This window comes from Ambystoma mexicanum, chromosome 1q, assembly GCF_040938575.1.
Source record: "Ambystoma mexicanum isolate Mex_15411 chromosome 1q, UKY_AmexF1_1, whole genome shotgun sequence".
NCBI classification, from domain to species: Eukaryota; Metazoa; Chordata; class Amphibia; order Caudata; family Ambystomatidae; genus Ambystoma; species Ambystoma mexicanum.
In genome coordinates this window covers 918,661,501-918,683,898 of record NC_090922.1, presented here as the reverse complement: position 1 = coordinate 918,683,898, position 22,398 = coordinate 918,661,501, and the positions used below count along the sequence as shown (strand labels likewise).

General features: G+C 44.1%; 1 protein-coding gene across 1 annotated transcript in view; it reads right to left on the bottom strand.

The window, feature by feature from the left end:
• The window catches only part of OLFM3 (olfactomedin 3), an 886,642-nt gene extending 865,919 nt beyond the window's left edge, over positions 1 to 20,723 (bottom strand). Inside the window, exon 1 of the mRNA XM_069641559.1 lies at positions 20,227 to 20,723. Coding sequence (XP_069497660.1) covers positions 20,227 to 20,289 — 63 coding nt within the window. The 5' untranslated portion in view covers positions 20,290 to 20,723. The remainder of the gene's footprint in view (positions 1 to 20,226) is intronic.
• Between the last annotated feature and the right edge of the window lie 1,675 nt (positions 20,724 to 22,398).

Genomic DNA, 22,398 nt, shown 5'->3' with positions numbered 1-22,398 from the left:
TCCTAGACTTGACATATTATGGGTTTTTTTGTGTTCATGTTTACAGGAGGTGTGCATGTGACTAAATGGTTGCTTTGAATGTTCTGGAAGTTTGTGAAAGTGAATGTGATGCAGTTATGTGTTGACTGTCTGCTGAGTGCATAATTGCCATTGTTCTACTTTGTGTTTCTGAGAACGAACACATGTGCCGATACTGCAGTGTCACACTCACATAGTAAGTGCATGTATAATGTGCTTGATTGTTTGTTCAGAATAATAATGGCTGCATTTTATGATTGTGTGTGATTTATCTGTTTTAAGGAGACATTTTTGGGGAATTTATTTTGTTTCCAATTTGTGAATGATGTTGCAGATAGTACTGATTATTTAATAATATAGTGCTCAATATGTTGTGTCCCTATGCCCATATGTTGCACAGTACACTTCAGTTTGTGTAGAGTACACTTCAGTTTGTGTAGTGGTGTTTATGTGTGTGTGTGTGGGTGTGTGTGTGCGCATGTGTTACTTTTCTGGAATTTATTTCATTTTCCAGTATATGTTCATTGTTGTTTTGTCCCCCTGTTGTGTGTTGAAGATACCGATGTTTTTGTGTGTTTTGTGGTTTCTTTTTAATTGCTGTTCCCCTCCACACCCACTGCACATGTAGAGACATATTTACATGGTTTATGGCCTTAAAAATGAATGAATGTCTCCAGTTTATCTGATCCAGTTTGCAAATTATTTTGTGACCTGCACTACTTCAGCTTAAGGCCGAGTTATGTGCCAAAAAACGCAAGCACACTATTCTGAGACATTGTGGGCTGAATAGTGCCTTTCAGCCTCTATGAAAAGCCCAATACAAAAATACATTTCTTCACATCCTTTTTTCAAAAACAAAAACTTGCACATTTGGTAGGGTTGTTTGTATTTGTAGAGAGCAGTGGCCCGAAACATGTTGTGAATCTTCATGGACAGAAACAAAAGTTAGATGGCCATTTTTTTTAAACAAGCTAGGTCAGAGGTGCAGACATACTTCATCATAGTGTTATTAGATGATATAATCGCCTCTGCCTCCAGGAGACCTGTGGTCTTGAGGCTAAGTTTAAACAGGTGTTCACCACTTTCTGAATCTCTGCTTAGAAATCAGCTTGAGATTGTTCTTCTGGGAGCTTTACAGTATGACATTCTGGACCATCTCTTGTTAATTTCTAGTTAAAGGGCTGGTTGATGACTCACATTATATATGCTATTGGGTTTATCAGAGAGGTGGATAGTAGTGACAGTTATTTTTAATGTAGATCACTGCTATGTGACCTGGACAATTCCATTTGCGTTTTGAAGAGTGTTTTGGAAACATTCCAGGTGTCCTAATTCTTCTTCATTTACATACCAAAACACCCACAGTTAATGTCAAATATGCATGGGGAGCCAAACGTAGCTCCTGGTAACTGTTGATTTTAAGCTAACCGGGCTTTCCTATGGTAGAGGCAGGAGCTAAATATCTCCCACAAAACTATAGATCAAACCTTGCCACCTACTAGAAAATCATGCATGCCTCATTGGTTCTTCTCCTCCTAATGACCACACTATAAGATCACTTCATAAATACAAGTGGTGGTGTAATAATGAGAGGTGAGTGGCAAAAAGAGAACTTTTAGCTTCATTCGCGAATATCTGGAGGGGAATATGCTGGGATTATTGATCAATACTGTGTCAAATATAAGAGATTAATTCGAAATAGGTACAGGAAGAGCAAAGGACCTAGTTGGATATTTCACAATTCCAGGCCATCAGCATTTGGGGATCGTAACCTGATGGTCACGGTGGGGGGGGGGGCGAGGGCAATCCTTCACATGACCATTTATTTCAGAGACTGTTTGGGGATAATCACTTCACATCTTCCTATTCTGTTTTGAAAACATATGACATTCTTTGTCAGCACTTCCCTCTGTGAAGGTGCTCTGAGGCCCTATGGGTGGGATCAGAGCTGTATACATTAAAATTAAATTAAATATCTAATCAGCCCAGCACTCAACATACTCTTAGGATTTGTGAATGCCTTCCTCAGCAAAGGTGCCCAGATGTGTTTAAGAGGTCTCTCATACGAGCCCTTCTCTAAAATATTTGATTAACTCAGAGGACCTAGTCATCTAGAGACCAAACGTAAGCCTCTCGCTCATTAGAAAGCTTTTAAAAAAAATACTTGCAACCGTGCTTTGAAACACTTGTGTATAGGCGTGTTATAAATGCCATATCATATCAACAACTTTGACAAAATTGACCAGTTCAGCCTCCTCCATGATTCCCGGTCCAGCTTCCCCCCAAATGCAGACTCTAACCAACCAAGTGTTGGATGATGTGCTGCAAATCAGTGACAGAGAGTACTCGTGCCTCGAAGTCCTCCTAGGCCTCTGGGCTACCTTCCACACAGTTAACCACCTAACACTCCTCTTACTCTTCTCCAACAGGATGGGCATCTCTGGAATCTCCTAAAATGGTTCTGGCCTTGCCTATCTGGCACACACCAGGCCCATTCAGATCCAACTGACTCCCAGTCACATGTGGCGTCATCCAAGATTCCACCCTTCCCCCAATCATCTTAAGTCTATACGTAGAACTCTTGAGATGTCTCCTAAATGACCTCAGCATAGCCAATCATCAGCATGATGACGACACTCATCTGTAGTGTCGAAATGTATTGGCTTCATGTCATCGGCCTTCGTTGTGTTTGTGAATAAGAGGCTGGTCTCATCATTAAGAACATTATTTTAATTGGATTAAACTATTGTGGACAATATTGTATTGTATTTTATTTATATAGCATGCCGAGCCCTGAGGCAACTGGGCACATTTCTTAGGTACATATAGGGGCATATTTATATTTACAAATACAGGCATAGTAAATCACATCAATTACAATAACAGGCATAGTAAATCACATTGTTTACAGGCCTAGATAGACAAGTACAGACATAGATAGTACACACCAGGAAATATATACAGTGTAGATAATTAGTGACTAGAATATTTGGCTACTAGGACTGGGAAGCTTTTGCCCCCTGCCTTTTGCAGTTTGAACTTTGGTATGATGAGATAGTTTGTGTTGGAAGATCTCGTTTGTCTTAATGAAGTTTAGAGTTTGAATTTGTCGCAGAGGTATTTGGGTGCTTGATTATGTATGCATGTGTGTAAGAGGGAGAGAGTTTTGAATTTTATTCTTTGGTTGATTGAGAGCCAGTGAACACTCTGTCTGAACTCTGAGATATGTAGTTTTCTGGGGGAGTTGGTGGCTGCTCTTAGGGCGATGTTTTGATATATCTGTAATTTATTTAGATTGTGCTGACTAGTATGTAGGTACAGAGCATTGCAGTAGTCTAGTTTAGTTAGTACTAGCGCCCTGGCCAAGGTGATACAACTTGCATCATTTATTTTGAATATCATTGTGCCTTGAAGGCATGAAATCCCATAATGAGGCCAGTGACTCAAGATGCCCGGGTGGCCCTCGGGTAGATCAGCACTTGGGTAATATGGGTGACTTGTCTGCCTATAAAGAGTATAAAGGTGATCAGGTATACAAGATGTTACTGGAGAGTGTGTTGCCAGACAGTAAACATATTGGGCCTCATTACGAGATGGGCAGTAGCCATGGTGCTATTAGCACCATGGCTGCCTCCCATACCGTGACCGAGTCCGGTCTTGTTCAATGGGGACTCACCGGTGTAGTCCAACCCTGGCGGGACCGGTAAGTCCCCATTGAACAAACCATTCCCCATTCCCATTTGAGCCCCCATAGGGCTCGATGGGAATGGGGAGGGTGCTAATGACAGGCTCGCGACTTGCAAGCCCGTTATTAGCGCCCTGGTCCCTTAACAGGACCCATAAGGGACGTGTGGTCAGACCACATGTTCCTTACGGTCCCCACCAAGGGACCTTGGAATAGGGCGGTAAGGGATTACTGGCACCGGTCTCCTTACCGGTGCCCAGTATCCCTTACTGCCCAGCTCGTAATGAGACCTGTTGTCTTAAATCATTCTAATACCTTGCAGCTCTTGGGTGAGATCCAAACTTACATGCAAATGCTTCGAGAGATCTTGAAAAAGCTGATTCCAGAGACTTATACAGGACGGATCAAGTAGTAATCCATATTAAATCTTAAATCATCATGGAATCCATTATGAAAGCACTACAATCTGTAAGAGTGTTTGTCTTTGACTTAACTGTTTATGCTGAGAGGGAGCAAAATCAAATGTTAACGAATGTTGGAAGGTATGGTTTCCCTGATGCCAAACGGGATTGTGGTTTCTCTGGAGCCAGGTAGGTATCTGGCCCATCAGTTTCATGTTTTAAAGAGTGGATCTAATCCCACAGAACAAATAAAAGATTGGTTGTGGATTACGTGATGCATTGTGTGCGGCTAATCATGGGCAAGTCTCTTACTCTCCCTAGCACAGAGCGCCCAGATCGGATCTTAACACTACTTTCTTGGAACTCTCGTGGCCACAAGCACCTATTGACTAATCCTAAAAGTTGGGTCTTTTAATAAAAGTAAATTTTATCTTATGCCTGCAGGAAACTTGGCTTCTTAAGTGTCCCTCGATGGATGGTTTTGTGTCCAATTTTTAATCAGCTAAAAGGGGCGATCAGGGTCTTCCATTTGGTGGCCTTTGAACCTTGGTGAGATTGTGCAAGGAACTGTCTGTTATTGAATGTAAAAATCACTGCTGGGGTGTATTGGCTACCCATGTCAGGATGGGGGTTGAGTACATCCTGGATCTCCTCATTTTCAATGCATATTGGTATGCCGGCAGTAGTAATTTGGAATCTTTTGTAGAGCTATTTCTATTTTGTGCCAACAAGTGAAATTATACATTTTTTGCGAGGCCAAATCATTTTTTCTGGTGACCTTAATGCTAGTTGTATACATCTGGATTCCAATTTAGGACGGATACCGGATGCCCTTAGGATGCCGGGAAAGCAATACCATGGTTACGTGTGGTGGTTTAGGTCTTTCTCTATTGAATGATTCTACTGCAGGAGACATTCTAAGTAACCATACATGGTCTAATGGTTCTTCCTTTAACACAATAGATCGCATCTTCATGGGTAAAAGCCTCTTTGAGAAATGCAAATTGCTTCAGGTTACTCTAAAAGAATTTAGTGATCATTGCGCCATGTCAGCAAGGTTCGAGATCAGAACAGAGAAACATTGTGTGGATGAGCATGCTCCTAGTGACTTATGGGTGAATGTGGCACGGAATAGGAATCCTGGCACGGTAGGTCAGGTAAATTAGATACTTACCACTTATCTTAGTCTAACTTCACCTGACTGGCAATACAACAAACTGTCTGTGGAGAACTATGATAGGTTCCTTGAAGTTGTTATAGATTACAGCTCGATTATTGATAAATCGTGAACCATTAATGTAGCAAAGAAGCATTTACATGTCTTTGATGCTCAAGTGGCTATGAAGAAAAAAGAGAAGAGAGTGCAGATTAAATCTTTAGAAATTCTAAGGGTGTCATTTTCCTATGAAATGTGTTTAAAAATTAAAAAGGTGAAGCAGGTGCATAAAAATTGGCTACGTGAAAATCGGGTGTTACGGGCCCAATGGAACGCAGAATGAATGTTGTAGGTTTTGTGAAATAAAAACTTGCAGGCATTCTGGAGATTGATGAACAACATTGATATTGCGCAGCCAGTTCAACAGATGAATCCTGTAGCTAAACAGCACTGGGTATCCCATCATTTTAAGGGTTTATTTGCAACACCGAAGCATTGGGAGGGATTGAATGCGAGGTAGTTGACCTACAAGAGAAGGGTAAGAAATCGTTAGGGGACAGAGGACACGTGGGGGAAAAGATTAGTTCTTCCCAAGCTTCATGGCTGAATAAACTATCCACATTTTTATTTAAAGGGAACCCAGCAGTTTGGGCAGCGATCCTGATCTTTTTGAGCATGTGGCAGACTTTTTCTCACTCCCAAAATCTTGGTCAATGGCATACTTTGTGCCAATATACAAAAAAGCTGCCCAGTGGGAGCCTAAAAATGATCCACCAATTGCCATACTCGATGCTGACAGCAAGGTTTTTGCGTCCTTGCTGTTGGAGCATCTGGAAGTATGGCAGCAGGAATAAGGTAGGATTAGGAAATGGAAGACTGGGTTCCGTAAGACCTTAGGTACATAGCTGAATGGATTTATTTTAAAATGTGTCCAAAGTCAGGCATGGTACAAAAAATGTGATTCCATCCTTTTGTCCACAATCGATGTATCAGTTGCATTTGATGCAGTCAATCGTTGTCTACTGTGGACTAAGTTGGAAAAATGAGTTATTCCCCATTGGCCCCTTCGCTTAATAATTGGGTTGCAGGAAGAATGCAATGTCCAGTTTAGGATGAACCAAAGTGGGGCCTTGTCACATAATATTGCAACTTTTAGAGATGTCAGGCAGGGTTGCATCTTGGCACCCTGCCTGTTCAATTTCTATATCATAGACTATCTGAAACTGGCAGCGTTTACCACTCTACAATTCAGGCCAATATTGAAGGCATACGCTGACGTCTTCTTGATACTCGGCTGAACAGTGATTGGTTTGCAGCATCTGCTTAATGCCTGCACTAAATGTGCATCTTATCACTCCCTTAAGGTAAATGCCACCAAGACTAAAGTAATGCACTGCACAGAAAAAAAGGAAACAACATCTATATTTCAATTGCGAATCGGTCAATATCAATTAGAGAGGGTACATAGCTTTGTCCATCTCGGGTTTCATATAACCGCTAAACCACAGAAACTACAAATTAAGCAATAGTTAAAAACATGTGTAATTGCACCCTCGAACAATCAGAGTAGGATTGATTCAAGATATGGTAAATTATCTGTCATTCCCATCCTGAAGTTTTATGAGGGGGAAATAGTCCCAAAATGTGTATATGCTATTGTGCTGGTGTCGTGGTTCTTGGATTTTTTACCTTATCTTGAAGGACTGATTTGGAGGAGAGCCCTCAGGGTGCCAAGTTCTATACCATTGGCAGCTATTTAATATGATCTTGGCATCTATTCTTTAACATGTAGGGCTCATTGGAAAAGTGCATCTTTCTATTATACGATTTTAAGTCCAATGAAAGAATCCTTGTTTTATGTTTTTAAGACTATTTTCAATGGGAGCAGTGACAGATTTGTAACCATGTTTTGCATCAACCTTCTAAAAAAATGGTTCTGATTTCGATCTGATGACAAATCCAGAGACAGTAAAACAGATGCTATATACATTTGACTGTATAGCTACTGTGAAAGAAATAAACAGGTATGAATCTTTCAGCCATCTAAGTTTGGATCACAAGCGAGTGGGAGTTTTAGCACCATACCTTGCGATATATCCGGACAGGATGATCAGGCGCTCCTTTTTAAGATTTAGATGGAATTTGGTTCTGACCAAGGAAGTTCTGGTAAGATGTGGTTTGATGAAGCCTGAGCTTGTGGATTGCAGGTTTTGTAAGAGCAATGGTCAAAGTGAGACTCTGAAACACCTAGTGACATCATATATTGCAGCGCAACGGAAACATATGATATATTTAAAAAAGTTTGAAAATCTAAGTTTGGGGGAGTGGGAAGTTGTGTGAAACTATTGCTTGGCAAGATGCACAACTTCATCTGTGTTGGCTATAAGGTGATATTTCAATTCTGTGCAGTTGGAGTTATTTGACAGCAGGATGGTACCATAGGGAGTGTGCTTCACATATGTATTATAGCTTCTCTTGTATAATTACTGTAGCTATTCACTCGTGCAATCCCAATGACATTTATTTCATCTTAAATGTTTTTATGAATTGACTTTTTAAAGAAAGGGCTTATGAATTATGAATCTTTTTTATTGAAAGTTATGCATTTAGCTGGAATTGTAGTTGTGTTTAATGAGATTCGCTATGTTTGTATTTTCTTCTAATATTTTATCATGTGTGAAATTTTGAAGTATGTTAAAGGTTATTGGCTAACCATATAACAAAAATGTACAAAAAAATAACTTTTTGATGAAATAGATTAGCAATTATCACGATGTGGGTGCATTCCAAACAAGGGAAGGTTTCCCTGAGAAAATTCAGACCATCTCGAGTATAGAAATGGTAAACATCTAAGACTATTCTCAAGTGGCTTTAATTGTAGCATTGCTTTGTCCTTCCTGTTAGTAGGCAGTAGCCACAAGCAATCAAAGATACGTTCTCACAGCTTTGTGGAAAAAGCACAAACTCCATAAGCCAAGTATGGAACTAACATATTGATTCAGATTTCTGGCTGCCAGATGCCCTAATTGTACTGCCTTCTGTACTGCAAGGTTCCTAATACAGGAAAGATGGTCCTGTTTTACGGTCACAGGAGATGATGATGGCTGCCATTGATTCAGATGATAATCAAAAGTGTGGGTAATTGCTTAGCTCTACCAATGTAAAGTAACATCAAAAGCCGTGAAGGTATGAAACTGACTTTCAAGCAAGATGGGGTTTCATCAGCACTTGGAAAAAAACAAGTAGCCACCTGTGTGCTGGCTCACACTTAACAGATGAAGAGTACTGCTTTGCATTTAGCTGCATTAAACTCACTCTTGACTGGAGCACCACTGCACCCCTATAGCACGTAATTTAAATGGCCGACACAGACTGTGAGAACTTCATAGAAGAGATCTTCCTAACACAACTTCCTAACGCAACTATGTCTCAAATCCTTGGCAGTTTGGGTAGTGCCTTGCTTTCGATTCACATGGCCTTGCAATGTGCGTATGGTTGCTACGCACATTGTATGAAAAGAGGACTGTATTACAAAAAGAGAACTACTTCATCATGAGCCTCACTAACACAGAAAATAATTCATAATTGTCCTCTTCTGCTCAGAAGACTGATCCACTTTCTCCCACTCCTCAAATTCTCACTTGTCCCTAACATGCTGCTCTGAACTGTTCACCCCTTGCTCACACACCCGCCTAAAACACACTCCTCTCCCCCACATATGCATCTCTCGTTTTTTCTTTGATTCACACACTCTATTCTCTCTCAGACAGAAGGATCACTATTCCTCCTCACTTACTTTGGATAAGTAAGTGAAGTACTGCAAATACATCCTCATACTGCATATGGATCCCTGTACCTCTTGTGCACCAATGTATTGCACATGCATCCACACACTTCACATGTTTACACCTAACATACATTGACACAATGTACATGCTAGCTCCCACTGCATGTATACACTCAAACAGCACATACTGTGGGTGTGGAGTGCATGTAAAGGCCCCAAACAGACATCTCTTTCACATGAATGGCAGGATTGTAAACACTGAAACTAAAATGGCCAGGTCCTTGTTTATGTTTTTCAAGCAAATTTAAAGAGCCATGTTGAAAGGGGTCTACCTGCCATTGTCAATGGAAAAGCACCATTCTAATTTACAAAAGAAGGAGGATTCAAAATCCTGGTCATGTGGAAAACAGGATTTTAAACATTGAAAATAGAAATGGCCTGCAGAGATGTGTGTAAATAAAATCAGTTTTAAAATGAGAAGAAAAAGTGTCACTGCTCTCAGACAAATGTCAGGAAAACAAAACATGATATGCAGATTGACAAACAGCAATGTGTATTATGTTTCACCTACAAATCTCCAGTGACATTTAGAAAAGCCACTTTGTCTTCACGGAAAATGTCAGCCCCAGGCAGATCCTTTTGCTGGCTGTGGGACAATCTTCACAAGGAGATATCCTACTCTCAGCCTGGATGTCACATCTCCCATCTAATGAACAACTGCAATAAAATGTCCTGCTAAAGGTGTCGTAATGCAGTGTTCTCCAGACCTGCTGGCTCTCAAAGCATTGACTTCAAGAAAAGTTACCCTTGGCTATAGATTGACTAATATATGTGAAATTGGGGGCACCCACTTCAAAGAGCAAGCTTCTAACACAAAGGAGACTGATAAAAAAAAAAGAAAACTCTGGGTACAGGCTGACCCAGTGAAAACAAATGGCGGGAATTATTGCAGGGTACTTCCCCAAGATTATAAAAATTGGTGGTGCCATTGCTGATATATAAGGGGTACTGCACGAGGACAAAAGGATAAAAGCCACACAAAAACAGGCAGACAGAAAAAGGAGAAGGAGCGGAACAGACAGACAAGAGACAAACCATCAGGAAGGCTGCTGAAAGCTGCCATCTGACAGCTGTAAGGAGACATCGGAGGAGATTACAGAGTGTATCTCGGTGGAGCTGTCTATTTCTAGGAAGGCCTCAAAGCTACTGGGTCCTATGTGGAGTGACCAGGCCCCTGCCCTACCTCTCCAGGGTGTCCTGAGATGCAGCAGGCTTTCCTGAACCTTAAACAGGGGCTTGCTATGTAAGTAGAACTGAGCCCTGTGAAACCAAAAGGTGGGGGAGTCGGCTTGCCTTGAATCCATTCCCTTTATAGTGGGTTGGGGGGCATAACTATGTAGATCCTTAGCCTATTTAACCAAAAATATTAATTTAATTAATTTCCCATTTGGCAGAACACTACGGGGTGAATTTTGTTAAAACTCAAAATGAACAAAGCTCACTTCCTAGTATGTGCTGACAACTATAGCCTGTAAATCAATTGGGTAATCCTTGTTGTCCAGCTGCCCCCGACTTCTTTAAGAGGGGTGTCTTTGTTCTTAAATCAGTCCAACCTTTTGATCCAGCTTCCCCAACAGAGGCCTTCCAGTAAGGGGTGTCTGAAATCCAAAATTCCCCAAAGCATTCCATATTCTGTCTGACTTCCCAGCCTAGACCAAAGCAAGGGGGTGGGGTCTGAAAAACAAACCAATAAACCACCCTGTGTTTATTTTAAACCAAAATTGTGGGTAAAATCATAATTACCAATCTTGAAATCCTATTGCTAGCCTTTTAAGCCTGCAGGAAAATCCCAATTGGACAACATTACATAATAAGTACCTTTGTGTGAAATTTGAAGAAACTTTTGATTGTGTTATGCCACGGATAAAGTGGTGTTTGACATTTTTGTGCTATGTTGTATTACTTTTATTTAAATAAATACCAATATATTTCCCGTACGGCGGCCTGGCTCTTGGCTCATTGTTAGCTATGGGGAGAGGGATGCAAGGGGCATGACGTGTCTGAGATAGGGCTGAAAAAGAATCGGTTAAACAGTTTTTTGCATAACGTCTTGAATGGGGAGGAAGAAACTCCCTGTGTTGAGTTTGGCTTCTCAATAAACCATTAGAATACAACCTCACATGACACTCCCATCTGCACAATGCAATGCATCCACACAGTCCACGTGCATGCTCACACAGCATGTATATGCTCAAACAAAACATGCAGCCACACACTGCACATTTATTTATTGAGCATTTGTTAGGCGCCTATACAACAAAATTGTGTTTTCAGGCGCTACATACTGAACATATGCATAGAACCCATTAGAAAATGCCTATGCCAATCACTGCACATACACCGCAACATGCATATACACCAGCACACTCAACATGCATGTGGACAGTGCTCATACACTCTCACACTTTGTATGCACCCACAAATTTCAAACATTACACTCACACTGTGCATACATCCACACACCTCACATGTGCCCACAGACTTTGTTTACACATACACACACTGCACAAACACCCACAAAATGCCCTTAAACCAACATCTGCACATTATGCAATGTCTATGCAAAGCCAACTATTGGCTTTCCCAAGGCTTGCTATATAATTGTGCGGATGAGAGCTTGAAGTCTATGAATGCAGATACTCCAATATTAAATGTTGCCACAGTTCTACTGCTTTTTACACTGAGAACATAGTTCTTTTTGTGTGCATTCAAGTGGCCCTTGTGCGTCTATTTAAAGCATTAAAGTGGCCCTTTGGTTTCCTATGTAATGTGTTTGACATATGTTGCATAGGCCTCCTGATAAATGTGTTGAGCCTTACGGTTGTATGTACAAAGAAGCTCCTTAAACTGATACATTTGCTTGTTAAAACAAAAACAAAAAACAAAAAAATACTATCTACATGTTTCATTTTCCTGACATTAGGTTACATTTTAAAGGGACATGGGGACTCATTACGACCCAGGCGCTAATGGGTTAACGGCGCTGTAAAAGGCTGCGGCGCCGTTAACCTATTAGCGCCTAATTACGAGGTCCCTTTGCGGGACCTGACCTTAACGGCTGGTGTAGACCAGCCGTTAAAGTAGGGTGCCGCAAAGGGACCTTGGTGCTAATTACGGTGCCGCAATTTGCGGCACCGTACTTAGCGCCTTCCCCATTCCCATTGAGCCCTATGGGGCAAAAATGGGAATGGGGAAGGGCCATGGAGGAAGGGGGAATTACCGCCCTGCCAACCTTGTAATGGGGTGGTAATTCCCCCTTTCTCCATGGCGGAGTCGGCAACTTACCGGCATGGACCATGGTGCTAGTAGCACCATGGTCTTCCGCCAGTGTCGTAATGAGGCCCATGGTGTGGCAATGAGATGAAGAGTACATTTACACTGGCCAGAGAAATAGTACACTAAGCCTGTGCAACGGTATATGTGCAGAATGTGCTGCAGCAACTCCAATAGAGGCAGGCACATTGTGCCAAAAGCATGTCAACACTCCTATAAGAATCAGATCCGTTTTTTCATTATTTATTTTAGCATGTACACTCTCATCACATCCCCTTCTTAGGATTCCGTCGGAAAAGACATGTTATTGACATCTGCTAAACCATCCTCCTCGTGCCTGAACGTCACGCTGAGAATATGAACTCCCTGTCAGATATATTTTCCATGATGGCCACTGTTGTTTTCTATCAGCTTATGTAGCAACAATAAAGACACCATCTCTACGGACGCTTCATTGCATATCCTAGCATATCATGATGTGATCTGACCTCACTGGGTTGCCGTGGCACCTAAACTTCGGTTAAGTCATGAACCCTACTTGGGTCTGGTCCAGCCGGCTTATGTCAGGGCAATGAATGACACATGTAGTTGGGTGTGCTTGCTTAGACCCAACAGTGCTTACTTAGTAGGGGTGTTTTCCAGGGCTCAGCCCTGGCACTTATTTTTGAGCCCCGGCACTTATTGTCTCAGACGCACTTTAATTATGAAGTGGGGATAGTCATTCCATCCATCAACCACGATAAGCAGGGGCGAGCTGCAGTGTAACCCCAAAAATGTTGCTGTTCACCCGCAGTGTCACAGGAGTGCTGGAAAATATTTGGGCCCTGGCACTTATTGTTTGTACAAATTAAACACTGGACCCAACCATGGCAGGGGTGCCACGAGCCACGCTTGGGCGGTGCGATTGACACCCTTACTGAAAACACTGTAGGTAAGAGCCGAGAGAGGGGCCCTTACTGTCTGTCCCTTTACTAGCCTGGAGTGTGCACATAAATTGCGAGTCATCACACTCTGAACTTGCATGATAGCTGACTACCCCTGCCATCTTATTTGACTTCTTATACTCATTTTAAGATATGATGTGATATTATAAACTTCAAATGGATTTGTCGGACTTTTGGAAATGCTGTGTGCTTTGTGTTTGCAGACCCTCCAGCTTATAGCGATTTTGCGATCCCGCAAAATGCCGCAAAAACGGCCGTTTTGTGCAAAATGCAGCAAAAACGGCCGTTTTGTGCAAAAATTGCATCTTAAAAAAAAAAAAATGTTTACTTTTTTTTTTTAAGTAATCTGCAAAAATTACTGTTTTAAAAAAAATAATACTCAGGGTGACAGGTTCTCAACTTTTTTTTACACAAGTAATGAAATGCGCTAACACATCTCATCACTTGCGCACCAAAAAAGTGCAGCCCAATTCACAAGGGACACATGAATGGGCACATTCTATATGCGCGCCCATTCAGATGGCCTTTTTCACCTCCTTGATCAAATAAAGTGGCGTTTTTGTCAATTTAAAAGCGCATCCCTCATTTCCAAGCAAGATGCACTTTTAAATGTGCAGAAATTGTAGGCAACCCTACGCGCACGGGATGTGGGGCTGCCACTGCATGGCAGGGTCTTTCCTGACCCTGTCATGCATTTCTTTTAAGGTATGAACCGCTGCTGTGCCGCTTGCATTTCTGTTCCTCAAACAGGATAAAAATGCATTTTTTGGGCTGCATTTTACAGTGGCAAGCACCTGGAGGGCCTGTCCCTGTGAAAGGCGCTAGGAGCTTGCAGAACACTGTCGGGAGAGCGATTCTATTCAAAGTACTGCCCATTTTGATGACAAAAATCTATCGAATGTTACAATTTGACCTATTTTGTCCAGTACTATTCGATCAATTTTTATAAATACTGAACATGTGTTGCGTGGGTGTCACCCGCTCCCCATGTTCCGCATTTTTGGTCTAGGGTGGTTGCATAAGTGTTTTCCCCTTTTTCCTCAAAATTGGAGCCGGGGACAAAAAAAAAAAGAAAATAACAAAAAATAACAAAAAAGGGACGGATCTGGCACCGCAGGGTTGCAGGGGAAGTGGCAGCGACCAAGCAGTTAAGTAGGGGAGGGGATGGGGTGGTGGTGAAAGGTACATTTTGGGTTGTTTGGCTAAAGTGCAAATCAATTTGCAGCGAAATCTACTACGGTCAATTCTGCCGCAAATAATTACACTTCGGTCAAACAACCCAGAACACCATTCAAGGCAGCTGGCCAGCGCACAATTTGCGCTACAGCTCAAGCCTGTGGAAATGCGCCGGTCACCTTTGAGAATAAGGTGACCTGCTCATTTCCAAAAATGGGTTGTCTAAGAATAGCATATCCTCCGTTCTTTTTTTAAATGCCCCACTATTTGAGGAACTGGGTCAAAATCTACATTTTAAAAAAATGGTTACACTATGAAAGAGGGAGAGTGATGGGTGAGATGTGAAGTGATAGGCAAGAAAGCAAACGGAGAGCAGTGGGTCAGAGGAGGAAGCGCAGCACAAGAGAGCAGAGGAAGCAGTGATGCGGTGGGCCAGAAATCTAAGAGCGAGCAGAGGTACAGAAAGTAGAGGGAGCGTGTGGTCAGTGAGCCAGAAAGCAGAGAGGAAGCGGTTGGCCAGAAAGAGGCAGTGAGCTGCAGATTGGGAAAAAGTATGAGGGAAGAGTGTGATAGAATGGGAGAAAGGATGCAAGATGCAGAAGCAGCACAAAAGAATGAAACTGTATATTGCGGGAGGAATTGTAGAGTGTAAGGTGTGAGTTGGGAGTATGATTTGGAGTGTGGCAGGGGCTGGGCAGTGCAAATTGTGACTTGACAGTGTGACATAGCACGTGAGTATTTGTATGACAGAGTGAGAGGTTAAGGAATGTAAGTTGGGATGGAGAGTTGGTGAGATGTGTGTTGGTGAGAGAGGTGTGTGGGTGTTTGGGGGATTGGAGAACATAGAAGGGGAATATTTTCAGCATTACAATTTATAATGATCAATTTAGTTAATATTATTAAATAGTTCAAAGAAGGTAGCAGGCGCTCCTCTCCAGAAAGAACATGGCATGATAACACGTGTATGGGGTTGCTTTTGGTACTCTTGTGGGCGGACAAAGACTGATATGCAAATGGACATTTCCCATCTGTGAAAGGTACAGTGAGCAAAAAGCATGTGCTGCAAACTCTCATCTCAGAACAGGTAATCATGCCATGTTCTTTCTGGAGAGGAATGCCTGCTACCTTTTTTGAAATACTATTAAATAGGCTTGAACATTAAACCAGAAATGTAGCCAAATCAAACACTGTTCTGCCAAGCCAGAGACATCTGGGACTCTTCCTATTAAATTAATACAAAAGATACATAATAATGATACCCTAGCTCTCTTGTAGCCTTGCACTCTGCCTATTTCCTGCAATGTGGCAATCTTACACCCTCCAGTTAATACAAAATGTCCCGCAAAAATGCCGCAATAAATAAAGGTTTGTGCCGCAAAATTTGCCATTTCATGCCGCAAAATTTGCCATTTCATGCCGCAAAATCCTGGAAGGTCTGAATTATTCTTTGGGCACAGAGAAGTGATTTTCTGACATGTTTTATGGATGTAGCAGACGCAATCCAGCATGTACCAGAATGCCCGAATGTGGCATGTGCCATGGTACCCGACTGAGGCATAAAGTGTGCTCATCCGAAATAAATAACAGGTTGATATATTAATTGGGCTAAATCGGTTATTGAAAGGGTTTGCAGTCACACGACCATTTCTTTATGTGAGTTTCAGCACCATAGCGTTCCCTTCTGAAATTATATATGCTTCAGTCTCACTGTGCCTTTGATTTGCAGAGAGGGAAGCATACTGTAATGTTGCATTGCACAGATGAGATTGTGTCCTTTATAAAAGATGCAATACACGTAGTCTGTGCACTGTGTTCACGAAGGTGTGCATTCTTCGTATGTTGGGGCGGGGTGAGCCAGAGAGACAGATTCACACTGAGGCCCTAGTGGCCATTTCTTTTTATTAAATTATTAACATTTAGAAAGCATGCAGCAGCCTCGAGGCATCGTGGCGCTGTTATACAGAAGGTTGCTGGTTACAAAACAAAATACTTAGTTACATGACAGTGAGGAATGGGAGCGACAAACAGAGGAAGCAAGGAAAAGAAAGCACGCTGAAGAAAGGTTGGCCGTGAGGTGGAGGGATGCAGGGGGAGAGTTAGTTGAACAGTGTTGTTTTGAGGGTTTTGGGGAAAGCTGTGAGAGAGGTTTCTGCTCTGAGAGCAGTGGGTAGGGCATTTCTCTGGAAGGCTGAATGGGGTAGTTAGTGTCAGGCAGATGCCTCCTGCCTGTGAAAGGCCCTCGAGTGGGCAGGGGGAAGGGGTACATGTCTCTTTGGGACGGATGCATGCAAGGCCCACATGTGAGGGGTATGTGTGCTAGCAAGAGAGACAGTTTTGTGTTGGCATGTCTCAGCAAGACCAGTTTGGTTATGGAAAGGTCTGCCCTGTGTTATTTTGGGTGTGCAGGGAAATAAGAGCTAGACCAATCTCATGTTAAGTGGTTGCCACTCCAAGGACAGCAGGGTGGGGCTATAGTGTTGGATGCAAACAACCTAATAATAAACCCAGCAAAATCTAGGGTAATGGTGTTTGGTGAGGATGATCGATGCAGAAGAGTCAAAAATGTAATATGGTCCTCCAAAAAAGAATCGATCAAAGTGGTAAAAGAACTTGTATACTTGGGAGTAAATATCAACACCAGTAGAAGCAAATTACCCCATATAGCTGCAGGGAGTAAAAAAGCCACAAATCTTGCAGCGCAAGGAAAAATTCTACTAAAAAAGTTCTGTAACTTTTCACTCCTGCCACTAATTTCTTTTTACAGAGCTAAAGTGGTGCCCATTTTGACATAAGGAGCGGAAACCTCGCTTATGTTGACGGAAGACATCTGGCCACTTCTGGAGGGTATCTTTTGGAAAAAGGTACTGGATTTACCAAAACGTATTCCAATTCAGATTGTATGATGGGAATTGGCGCTGACATCTTTAAAATCGATTGCTAGATGGAACTCAATTTGCTTCTACAGAAAATGCCTGGAAGACAATCCGAAGAGAGGCTTTAGAATCCTAAAAAAAGCTATGACAGACCCTAAAGAACTGATACTGAATGAGTGGAGACACATCTAGCAGAAATTAATTGAAAATTTAAACGAATCAGAGAAATCATTGCTCCAAAACCCTGATAATTTCAAGAGGAAGCTTGATCGTAAAGATTGGATTGACACCATGGAAGATATATGTAGATATAAAAATCAAGATGAATTTTGGTATACTCCGAGAAAACTTAATGACCCACCACGGTATCTCCCAATCTTCCCAAAATGGTTCCTGCGTCAGCAATACTTGAGATTTCGTTTAAACATATGAGGTACAAGAGTTGCCAGATCCTCCATATAGAGTGCTGAATCAAATTTAATTTGCGATCTCTATAAAAAACAATTTTCCACTCTGTCAATTAAACACCTAGTTATGAACTGTTCGCTTCTGAAAACAGAAAGACTCACTACTTTGGAACATATCATTACCAAATATGGGGCCGCCTCGGAAAAGCTTTGGTGGTCTATCTTGTTTTAAGGAGAGAAATCAAAAATAATAATTGCTCTGACAAAATTTTTGCTACTGATATTTAAGAAACTAGCAATTGCACAGTAGAACTATAAATTGGAAGAGCTCAGTTAGACAGCGATGATCGAGAATGAACTATGAAAAGAAGATCTGTACTTCACTTGATACCTTATGAATCTAGTGTATTCTAGAACAAACTATTTATTTTACTTCTTTTTTTCTTTTTGGTACATGTCCCTTTTTTGCTTCTCTTTCTGCTTCCTTCTTGTCTTGTATATAGGAAGTTCACTTGATTTTTTTATGCAAACAGTTGTATGGATATTTATATTTGGTATGGGCTAAAGGTTTTCAAAGAGGAAACCAAGTAAGCCAATAATAAAAAAATGTTTTTTTAAAAAAAATGTGTTGGACGCATGCTGGCAAGGTTCCTGTTAGAGGCTGGAAGGTTTGGGGTGGCGCCAGTAACTTGCAGGGCACCGCTTCTGAAAAGCGTGCGTCATCAGGATCTAGTGAGTGCCATGTTGGGAACATTGGTGTGTCTAGAGCAGAGCCAGTCAGGTGCCAGGCTGCGACTTACATGTGGTTGGTGGAGCCTCAGTGCAGTCCGTCGAATGTTTGGGAACGGCCTCTGGGTGGCCAGTGGTGTTGGGAGAACATCAATCGCACGGCCGCTCCTTTTCTCCAAGAGGCTGGAGTGGTTGAGGCACAGGGTGTCATGTATCCGTTTGATGCCTCTGGGAAGGGGGAGTGGGCACTGTCACTCAGGTCAAGTTCCAGTAATGGTTACATATATACACATCATGTATGGACTGCAGTACTGTGATAAACACGTGGCTGCATGAAGCGATTGCTTCTAGTGTATAGAAACATACATGGTTTATAGAGACAGCCCTGCTATCAGAGAACAACGCTGTATTCTTCCTGGTGCACCATCGCAGGACCACACACTCCCAAATCAACACACTGTTGCGTCTCCCACACGGCTGAGTAGCTTCAGATAAACACAACGTGCCCTGCCACACGCTTCCAAGCTACTAAAACCGACGGTGCTCCAGAAATGTCGCACATTCATATTTGCACTCAGCAAAAGAGATTTGGTAATCTATGTTGACCACACCTCGCTTACAATGGACAGTGGTGTCCACGCGTGCTGCCTGGACCACTTTAGACATCACACACTATCTGCGGCGAGACAGACAGCCGACCCAACCCTCCGTGCGCTGGCGTCGCCTTCTCTGGTCGAGATGAACGGTCGTGTGTGTGCGTGTGTGCGTCTTCCCGCGCTCGGGAGCACATTCGATGAGATTCCGAGTTCCACGTACGCTCTCCTTCCCGCGAGCGCAGGCGAGGGAGGGTTCGAGCAGGGGCTTCATTTTGCGGATATGCCCAGGGCACAAGTGAACCCACTACGGGAGCTGAGCAATTACGGTGCACCCGGGGCGACGCCAGGTAAACGTGCACACTGCTCGCCATCGCCCGCGCAGATGAAGCCGTCAGCGCCCACACCACCGCTATACAACTTTTTTGTATTTACCTAAGGTGTAAACGCCTGCGAGTAATGAACGGCTGGGCACTATGTAGCGTGTCAAGTTGCAAACGTTAAACCGCTTTCCTTCATAGCACCCTACAGTAGAGGCAATCGGTCATCTCTCAGCGTCGTTCCCAGATCACAGACAGAGTGCGTCCTTTGACTGATGGAGAGCCCAACCCCGGTGCTCTGTTCTGCATTGTTTTTGAAAACAGGAAAACAGTGCACCCACCCTTTCACCGCCGGTTCCACACACATTACAAATCACGTACGTATCTAGAACCAACACCACCCCCACCCAGCCTTGCATCTGGAAGCCTGCATCCCTGTGTTACACTCACTATGTTGATCTGAGAAACACCAGAAGGGCTGGACCGGGCAACAGGACACGCTTATACGTTGCTTGGCAGTCAACAATCACCCCCAATGTCTGCCCGACACACTGAGGCTATTTTGCATGAACAGCTGACATAAATCCCGAACACTGATAGATAGAAAAACGCCGCGAGAGCCGCATTGCCCACGGAACCTGGCATCCGTGCCAGGGGCAGGCTGACCACTGTACCGGGATTTTTTTTTTTTAACAATGCGGTAGAATTAATGGGAACTGTGCGCTCATCCTTTGCCAGACAAGGGAGGGCACCCATGGGAAGGTACAAAAAATCGGACGCGTGCCCTCAAACAGTTGTGCCTACCTTGGAATGGTCCAGCGCAGCCAGCAGGAGCAGAAGGCTGATTGCTCCGGGGCTCGCCCGCATCCTTAGGCCGGTCTCTTTCACTCCAGGGTCTGCTCGTGCATCCCGCCCCTCCTCTGCAAGTGCAGGGACCTGGGTAACTTCACACGGCACGGCCGCCGGTCGTGCAGGGGCGGCTGGCTGTCGGGGAAGGCGACGCACTGCAGCCCGAAGCAGTCCGTGCGGGCATCCTAGGGCTGGGAGCACGGCCCGGCTCTGAAGCGAACACGCAGACTCAGCCCAGCAAAAGTTTTCCCCCAGAAAAGGACCGAAATGAAGAGAAATCTGTCAGGGAGACCGCACTGAGAGATGTGCAGAGACAGGGCAGCGGATGTGACATCACACACGAGATGCGAGGGGCTTTGGGAGCTGCCTTGCTGGGAAGGTGTTAACCAGGCAAGGGCTGGCGGGGTCTCCCCAACGCGCACGCAGCGGCGGCCAGTGACAGCGGCGGCCAAGGGACCGTGCCTGATATCCGAATTAACCGTTTATATCCCTACACAAACGGCCGCAGAGAATTTAGCTTGAAACGCCGCGAATACCCTAGGGTCATTTTCACGTGGAGAATGTCGCGTTAGCCCTGATGACCCCTGTATGGAATGTAACATCTGTGCTTTGGTCGCACATGTATGCATTGTCGAAATAAGAGGTGTGCATGCCTACTTGCACTCGTGCACACCGACGATGTATGCCCATCCAGGACATTTGCCAGTTCCCCTGGTACTCCGGTGGCCTGGCATTCTGGAGAGGGTGAGCTACGGTGTTCATTAAAATATATACGGGCGTGGCGTCTGCCCTAGCCTGGCATCCAGTGCGTGCTTTCTCGTGGTACCCGTGTTCATGCTGGGTGGGTGCCCGCGTGCGCCGCAGGGCGGTGTGTAATTGGATTTTCTCACCGCCAGACCAGTGGCACTTCCCATCACTTGGGAGGAGAATGGAGCCCGTCACAACTAATTGGCCTGTGATGCAGACTAAAAGCTAAAAGGGCAGGCGCAGGTGGGGGTCAGAGGACGGGTCAAGGCCCATGGGGAAGGAGTGTGCCAATGATTCGGGTGTGCGTGTCAGGTAGTGAGCTGTGTGTGCGTGTATGTGTGCTAGGAACTCGGAAGTCTTCGAGACGGCGAACGACAGCGAAATGCCAGTAAGAGAAAGTCGGAGAAACGCCTGCTCCTGAGAATACTGCGCGCATGATTTCTTATGGTCTGTCAAGCCAAGAGCCACCCAGGCGGCTACGTCTGGTGCAGCCGCCGCCTCTAGCATTAGGCTGTGTAGTGTGGGCTTCTCCTTGCTCTTGTTTCCTACCTCCTATACTATGGAATGACTTACAGACAGATTTGTTGTGGAAAAATGATTGGCCGTAGGCATTTATTTTCTACAGAAAATAACACAAACAAGAATCATGATAACAACATGTGTCTGTGCTTTTGGGCACACCGTGTCCAGGGTTAGCGATGCCAGCCTTCTCCTTGGTCAGTCTCGGTTACCCTCGGGAATCCGTTCCTGGACACGTGCCGCCTATGACTTTCTTCTACCGTGTACCGAAGAAAGTACTCGGCGTTCCTGCTCCTCTCTCCGCTCGTTTCCTTCTTCCTGAAGTTTTGCAGGGTGGGTTGGGTGGCAAAACGCTTCCTTCTCCTTTGCCCAGGTCCCAAGACGCCTACCCTTACGAGGTGAGCGTCTTGCCTGGTTTGTTTTTCTACCTTGTCCTTTGGCCATACTTATACCCCCTCTGTCCTTTTGTTATTCTCCTGGGGGCCGGGCCCTGCCCAGCCCCCTGCAGGTTTCCCCTCACACCTTGCCTGTTGTTGGGGGCCGTTGCCTGGCAACGCTGGGGCAGTGGCGCCAACTGGCTGCCCCTCCCCATGTTTCTTCGCGCCATCTCGCCCCCACCCCGCGCCTAACCCCCCAGGCCCTCTATCGGGCCGTACTTTGCACGGCCCGGGGCCTGGGGCAATTGCGTAGGTCTGCGAGAACTGCCGGCTGAAGGAGGATGCCCCAGAGAGGACATGTTAAACTAGCACGCTAGCCGGAAGATCCTACCCTTGAACATTGCTCATAAAATCGAATGCCGCTGACAGTGCTCAAGGAATGTGGAGCAGCCGTGGTTCTATTGTAGCACTAGTCACTAACACA